We start from the raw sequence: 8,427 nt of genomic DNA on the forward strand, positions 1-8,427 counted from the left end.
CTGTATTTTTATAATAGTGTGTTGAGCTGTGCACATGCAGCATTATTAAAGAAATATAATGTCAACTTCACTGTGGACATGATTTTGCCCAGCCTTTGAGGTCAGACAGTATTAGATAAAGGGTATAAAACTTGAAAATGAAAAGTTACAACTTATTGGACAGTGACTCAAATTGTCCTGTATTATAGTGATCATTTAGATGAAATGACAGAAATGGTAATTACTCCTAAAGGGTATTATTTTACACTTCTCAATGGATGTGTGCAATGTAAACTGTAAATAAATGTAAAATTAGATTTTTCTTTACTAGAATTTTTCATTAAAATCACCTGCTAAATGAATAAATGTAAATGAACAATTCAAATGTGATCTTCAACTTTTTTTCATTTCGCAAAAACTAGAAAATAATTTTTGCACTTACAAAGAGTAATCTTTTGCCAAATAAATATTTTATATTAGCAAATAAATAAATAAAATCATCATTATTTAAGATCTGATCAATTTCCATGACATTACAATTTTAAAAATTCCTGATATTTCCAGGTTTTTCCATGAATGTGGGAATTCTGTTTCACTGATCTCAAAACTCTAAAAAAAAAAAATAGTTTAATAAAGAGCCCATGAAATCAAAACAGGAATTTTGTGGCTTTTAGTCCACATTCAGCTTTGTGTTTGGTAAAGAGTAAAGACAGAAAAAAAAAAACAGAAGCTGAGAGTCAGAGAGAGAGCTTTGATTTAATACCATCATGTAGTTTATTCATAAGATTAAAAAAAGTCCTTAAAAACATCACTCAGTATGATAAACAAATAGTTTAAGGTCCTCAGGTGCATCATGGGAAGTTGGGAATTCATGTCCTCCATCAACATTCCCAAGCAGGCTGCATAAGATAGAGTCTCCATTTCACTCCATGGCATGTGTCAGCACTGCAGTCTTCTAAGTTATTGCAACCCGTTCTGAACACAGCAACACTCTCATAGTTCAGCCCAGATGTTCTCGAGCTCTCCAAATAAGCAGCCTTGATCCTAAGGAGGCGCCTGGACCTTGCGATACTTGCACTGTACCCAGACTCTGTACATCGTCAGCTGCTTTCCTCTGTTCACCTGTAAGCGCCGGTCCACCAAGTTCTGCACCTTCTCCAAGCCGGCACTGGAGAACAGATCATGCAGCTCATCTAGAAGAAAATGACAAAAGTCAGAAAAAAGTCCCTGTGAAACGTGTGCCATCATTTAACTTACTGTATTCATCAAAAAGAGGTTCTTATAACATGCATTTACCTTGTGTGAAAAAGTAGACGCGTGTTCCATCCCCTCTAACATAGAAATTTTCAGACAAGCACCTCCCTGATTGAGTAAAGGACAAGCAATCAATTTGTTGTTGTATTGCAGTTGTTTACTACAATGCCAGCTTCACAGGCTATTTCTTGGCAGATGCAGTCAATAAATACAAATTTAATTTAATGACAGACTACATTTTTGTATACAAAAACAACTCTCTAAAAGATGTGATAATGGTTTTTCTGGATCCATCTTACAAAATAAGTTCTTCAAAGTTCCTGATACAAATTGTTAAAAATGGGGCAGACCAAAAAATGATTTACAGGAAAGGAATGTTACAATATTGACATTTTGGTGGTTCTTCCCCCTTCACAATTAGGACTACTTGCTGCATTTGTGCAAGCGTTTTGAATGTGATGCAAAACAAGCTATTGCAATCCAAAACATCTTCTTTGAGAAATTATCTAACAAAAAACAGACTTTTTACAAGGATGTAACATCTACCTTTTTTGAAACGAAGCTGTGCCATGTCGTAGCGACCATAGTCTCTTAATAACAACACTCCTCCAGGTTTCAGCAATCGTGCTAATCGATTAATGGAGTTCTGCATCCTGAAAGAGATGGATTAAGAAGTTTATGCACTGTTAGTGGTCGACAGATCACTCCATTATGTTTATTGTCTGATAATGACATTGGCCATGCTGTCAGCTGATGCATAAACAGCACACTTATTACGTGATTACATTTCAAACAAGTTAATAGACCTGTGGCCTGTTGCATAAAGCCAGTTTCAGTTCAAGATTAGTTTGAGCAAACTCTGTTTTTCGGGATAATGAAGGTGGATTGGTTTTTAATCAGGTGTGAGTAAAGTGACATGTATCTGATGCAATAAAGCCACTCCCCCTGTATCTCTCGCTCCAAATTAAATCAGTTTATAGTGAAAACATTTTAGAGACAAAATTGCTCAACATTTGCTGTTAAAGGTGCCCTCAAATGAAAAATTGAATTTATCTTGGCATAGTCAAATAACAAGAGTTCAGTACATGGAAATGACATACACTGAGTTTCAAACTCCATTGTTTCCTCCTTCTTATATAAATCTCATTTGTTTAAAAGACCTCCGAAGAACAGGCGAATCTCAACATAACACCGACTGTTACGTAACTGTCGGGATCATTAATATGTACGCCCCCAATATTTGCATATTCCAGCCCATGTTCCCAACATTATGAAAGGCATTAGACAAGGGCAGCCAGTATTAACATCTGAATCTGCACAGCTGAATCAACAGACTAGGTAAGCAAGCAAGAACAATAGCGAAAAATGGCAGATGGAGCAATAATAACTGACATGATCCATGATAACATGATATTTTTAGTGATATTTGTAAATTGTCTTTCTAAATGTTTCATTAGCATGTTGCTAATGTACTGTTAAATGTGGTTAAAGTTACCATCGTTTCTTACTGTATTCACAGAGACAAGAGCCGTCGCTATTTTCATTTTTAAACACTTGCAGTCTTTATAATTCATAAATACATCTTCATTCTTTATAAATCTCTCCAACAGTGTAGCATTAGCCGTTAGCCACGGAGCACTAGCCTCAAACTCATTCAGAATCAATGTAAACAATATAACAGTATACAATACTCACATAATCCGAAGCATGCATGCCGCATGCATGACGAACACTTTGTAAAGATCCATTTGAGGGTTATATTAGCTGTGTAAACTTTGTTTATGCACTGTTCAAGGCAAGCGCGAGCTCCGTGGGCGTGGAGCACGAGAATTAAAGGGCCAGCAGCCCTGAATCGGCTCATTTATAATGATGCCCCAAAATAGGCAGTTAAAAAAATGAATTAAAAAAAATCCATGGGGTATTTTGAGCTGAAACTTCACAGACACATTCAGGGGACACCTTAGACTTATATTACATCTTTTAAAAACATAATCTAGGGCACCTTTAATTATTCATTACATTTATATTAAATAAATTAAAATTATGATTAATTCATGACATATTCATATTATTAGGCTTATTATATTAATTGACAATATTAAACTTTGCTTTTAAATTGAAATAAATATAATACATGCATAATATATAAAGCTTTTAAACAGATTAAGCATAAATGTATTCTTTTGAGCTCTTTGTGAAACTATATTAATTATTTGGTCTATTTGTTTGATTAACATGTATTGATATAGTCAGATATTTTCTTTCAGCTGGCTTCTCAAACTTTCACTGCATCAGTGTTTATTCCTGCTTTGAAATGCATTTAATTTCATATTTTTCAAAACAATCTCTTAATCTTCGGAAGAGACATGAATTGCGCGGCTCTCTCACGAGAAGTGAATCAAACTGACGTTCTCTTTGTTCCCTGTGATTGGCTGTTAGCCGCACGTGTCACACTTTCAGGTGCACGCACTTTGCAAACTCTGGATTAAACCTGAGTTGACAGAGAAAGTTTATACCGAGCGTTGTGTAACAGTTGATCCTGATCTAAACCAGGTTGGATTTATCTGGATTTGTCAACTCCACCTACCCTGAAACTCAGAGTTTGTTTAACTAGCTTCATGCAACAGGCCAATGAAATAGTGGTTTGAGTTTAAAATGTTGTTGTGCCTAAATAACTTCTCAGAATTGCCATTGTCTTTGCAACAGAGAAACTGCTAAGAAAATGTTAGTCAGTCGCTCTATTCCTCCACATACAATGAGCAGGCATGTATGGGCCTTATCTTTGCTGGACGTTATTTCTTTGGAGCCGTCAACAGCTCGCATTCATGGAGCAAAGACTTTAAAGACTTGAGTGCTACTTTTGATGTTGTTAAATCCTTTCTTTCTTCTTTTTGATGTAAAATTATTTCTATATTTCATATCCATGTATTTTTTACTTTTATTTTTTTTTTATTATTGATTAGATACTTCACTATACTTTTGTCACTGCAATGTCTTGTAATTTTTCAGCACAGTATAAGTCTACCTGGTGAGTGGGTGTGTGTGTGGGGGGAGGCCTGCATTCTGATATGCTGTATCCTTTTTATTTATTACTCAAAAAAAATTGTTCACAAAAAAAAAAAAAAAATGTTGTTGTGCAAAAAGAAACAGCGATAAGGGAAACATGAAACTATCACAACCGTGTAGGAAACCAGTTGCCTGGGGCTTAACAGTCACTATATAAAAATAAATAATGCTGCAACTGACCAATCAAAATTACAAATCATCTACCAATAGATTTGACTGCTTTAAAGCAGTGGTTCTCAAACATTTTGACTTCAAGACAATATTCAAAGGCCTTTGTGTCTAAGCTGATATGTACTTTTTCTGTTGTAACTAAAATAAATTAACTCAATTTTTATCAAGTTAGTGAATAAATTATTAATAAACTTAATAACTTCTTAATAAAGTAAATTTAAATAATTTTAGACTCACTTCTCTGGATGCAGGCAGAGAGAACAAATATGAGGACAATGACGTCCAGACTGTGGTCTGGCATTGGATACTCTGCAGACGCGTCACTCATATCATGGACGAATGCGTGACAGCGTGACGAGTCATACTCAGGATTTGACTGCCAAAAAATAATGAATCAAACAAGTTTAAATAAAGACCTGCTGTAAATGTTAAACGCAGATTTCTTGATTAAAAGAAATCAAGAAGCTTCCGGTTACTTACTTTGACGAGGTCAACAGCCGTGCTGGAGAAATCACAACCATAAACAAAGAGGCCTGGGTCACTGCAAAGCAAATAGAAAAGAAGTTATTTGATCTGCATTAGTAACGAACAATCTGGACAGGTCTGGTTAGATTTACATCTGGACTCACTTGTTGGTTTTTAAGATGGGAAAGACTGTATTGCCTACTCCACAGCCTACCTGAAGACCCCCAAACACACACACACACAAAAGGAGAAAGTGAGCATATTCTACTGACAGGGCTTTCATTTTATAGAACAGTTTTCCCAAAAATTAAAACTGTCGTCATTTACTCACTCTTAAGGCCTGTTCACAGCAAGGATGATGACTATAATGTTAACGATAAAGATATAGTTCTAAAATATGTTTTAAATATATATAACCACACCACAACTATAATAATAACAGCACAGAGAAACAATATCGATGAAATCACTTTCAGAACAATTTTTCCAGCCGATGAACGATAATAACATTGACAGCTAATCAGGATCTTTCCTGCTTCAGAAAGATCAAACATTTATATAATAATTGCCCACTGGTAGAGCTTCTAATATTGTCATTAGAATTACACCAGAAGTTCTTGGTGTAAATGGGCCTTTATTCCATATAATGAAAGCCAGTGGTGTGATGTTAATGGTTATTTGGGTGAATTACAACACTCACCTCCAGGATGCGATAGGATGCAGAGGCTCCAGGAAATGTAGTGTCTGTGGGTGAAGAGGGAGAATCTTCACCATTTAACAGATGTGCTGTGGTGTCCTGTGGAGCCTTCTGTTGAGGCGCCAGCTCAGGGAACTCTGTGAACAGCCAGTGGCGATCCTTGAAGAAGCGGTTCTCATGAATGGTGTAGAAATCGTTCCAGTACTCATTAGCCCTGCTGTCAAATTCCTCTGAAAGAGAAACATAAACAAAGACAAGATTTAGCAAAAAACTAAAAAAATCCCTCTGAGCATGTCTTTATAACCAAGGAAGCAGTCTAACTCGTTAAAACCTGCTGATAGAGACAGTGTTGTTTTTGTAAATTAAAACAATTTAAAATTCTTTTAGGAAATAAAACTTAAAATATAACTGAATAAATCCTAAACTTAAATGGAAAAAATATATATATATATATATATATATTTAACTGTATTTTTGCATCTTTAAATTTTATTTGTATTATAAGGCATTATAAATATAGATGGGTGATAGACAAAGTGTTTGATACCTTGTTTTTCTGCTGGGAGAGGTTGACTGTTTTCCTGCACTTTTTTCTGGGCGGCCTCCTCCTGTTCTGCTGACCACTCCACATTATCCCTACAAGAGGTGAAACGCCATCAGAGTGAGTGAGAAAGCAAGCAAATATGTGTATTGTACAACTATAATTGTACAATTATATATTAACTACAGCAGCATACGGTTCTGTTATTTATGTCATACACATAAGCTACAGCTAATCAATGCTTTTTTTTTTTTATGTCATTCTACATATATCGTATACTCATAATATATTGATGTTATACATTAATTCAATTATATATATATATATATATATATATATATATATATATATATATATATATATATATATATATATATATATATATATATATATATATATATATGGTATTCTGATAATTTTAATATATAAGCCCTTTAATTAAACCACTACATAATAAGAAATATATTATGCGTTTTGAACTTTCTAAAGAATTAAAGGATTAGTTCACTTTCAAATTAAAATTTCCTGATAATTTACTCACCCCCATGTCATCCAAGATGTTCATGTCTTTCTTTCTTCAGTCGAAAAGAAATGAAGGTTTTTGATGAAAACATTCCAGGATTTTTCTCCTTATAGTGGACTTCAATGGAGCCCAATCGTTTGAAGGTCAAAATTACAGTTTACAGCGATCCCAGACGAGAAATAAGGGTCTTATCTAGAGAAATCATCGCTCATTTTGTAAAAAAAAATTAAAAATTTTACTAGCTCTCTTCTTCTCCATTAGAATTCCAGCAGTGTAGACACTGCTAAGTGTATTACTGCCCTCCACAGGTCAAAGTTTGAACTAAACTGTCTATACAATATTCTAGAATCTAGTGCAAGTATAGACCCCTTAAAAGTTTGTAAACATTGCAATGTTTCCTGGTGGGCGGGGCTTAGCTGGAGGCAAAAAGAGACTCTGGACTCAATGTTGACAAGCGTAAGCTAGCATGTTTTAGGAGGGATTTATTAAACATAGATGCAGAAGAAGGTTCAGAACTGTCCGAATATGTATAGTCACTGACTCTGCGGGACCGTGACAGCTATTTTTGTAAATTAACTTAAGTTTTGGATATTTCCTAGACAACATATTAATTAATTCCCATATGAAGTAATTACTTTCGGGTGGTTCGGGGAATTTTGTCAAGGCTTATTGTCTAATGTAACCTATCGCTGGGCTAATTATGATTAGCAATGTGGATCATTTTAAGAGACCATTCAAAGGATGGCACACACATCTATCGCTGTATGTTTGTTTAACATTTAAGCTAGCTAGTGCACTGAAAGTTGGCGACTTTTCACCTATAAAACAGAAACATGTTGATTTGTACTAGATAAAACCAACACACCATTACATATGCATCGATTATTTTACCTGATATGAAGTGTGCACTGCAAACACGAGTATTATTTATGATCGTCTCCGTCCAGTCTGTACGCCGTATTGCATTCAACCACAATTATCTTTTTGATTTCTGTGAAGGAATGTCTGCCGGGATCTGGTAAAACTTTAGTTTTTAACCAAAAGTCCTGTTCCTTCTATTCTGGCAGCCAAAAACACAACAAGACGACATTTTAAAGTCAAAACCTCAAACTTTTAGCGTGCCTGCTGTGAGTTCTTATTTATGTTTTGCCTCCAGCTAGAGCGGTGACGTCACAGTGACATAGGCGATTAAGGGGTCTATATAACAATTAATTCAAACTTTGACCTGTGGAGGGCAGTAATACACTTAGCAGCGTCCACACTGCTGGAATAGAGGGTATGCACGTGACGTCACCGTCGACCTTTACGACTGCGGTCACGCCCACTGAGTGGCAAAAGACTGAGCGGCAGCATTGGTTTTCAGCACGAATGTAACGAAGAACACACAAAACACTTCCAAAACGGGAAAGAGCTTTGTGATTGACTGTACAAATAGCTTTGACACAAAACCTGAGGTATATATTTAAAGAGTGCCAAAAGCAACAGAAAAAAAGAAGCAAATGGATCACTGCAATTCACAGAAACAGCTGGACTCCAGGCAGAGAAACATGGATTTGCAGTTATCATTTTGTGTGGAATTGTTGGATTTTGAGGTAAAATCATACCGTATATATTGTATTGTTATATATTATGTTGACAACTCATCAATTAAATATTTTCCATCTTATATTCTGCATAATTGGGTGTTTTTAAATAAACACTAACAAAAACTATACTATAAAACTATATATG

At 35.2% G+C, this 8,427-nt stretch overlaps 1 protein-coding gene across 1 annotated transcript in view; it reads right to left on the bottom strand.

Moving 5' to 3' along the window:
* Positions 1-729: 729 nt before the first annotated feature.
* mettl2a (methyltransferase 2A, methylcytidine) overlaps positions 730-8,427 on the bottom strand; it is a 9,539-nt gene continuing 1,841 nt past the window's right edge. The window contains 9 exon segments of the mRNA XM_048208158.1: positions 730-1,172; positions 1,276-1,341; positions 1,780-1,886; positions 4,708-4,723; positions 4,726-4,846; positions 4,951-5,011; positions 5,100-5,149; positions 5,636-5,862; positions 6,180-6,268. Coding sequence (XP_048064115.1) covers positions 1,024-1,172; positions 1,276-1,341; positions 1,780-1,886; positions 4,708-4,723; positions 4,726-4,846; positions 4,951-5,011; positions 5,100-5,149; positions 5,636-5,862; positions 6,180-6,268 — 886 coding nt within the window. The 3' untranslated portion in view covers positions 730-1,023.

The sequence above is a fragment of the Megalobrama amblycephala genome, linkage group LG1 (assembly GCF_018812025.1).
Source record: "Megalobrama amblycephala isolate DHTTF-2021 linkage group LG1, ASM1881202v1, whole genome shotgun sequence".
Taxonomy (NCBI): Eukaryota; Metazoa; Chordata; class Actinopteri; order Cypriniformes; family Xenocyprididae; genus Megalobrama; species Megalobrama amblycephala.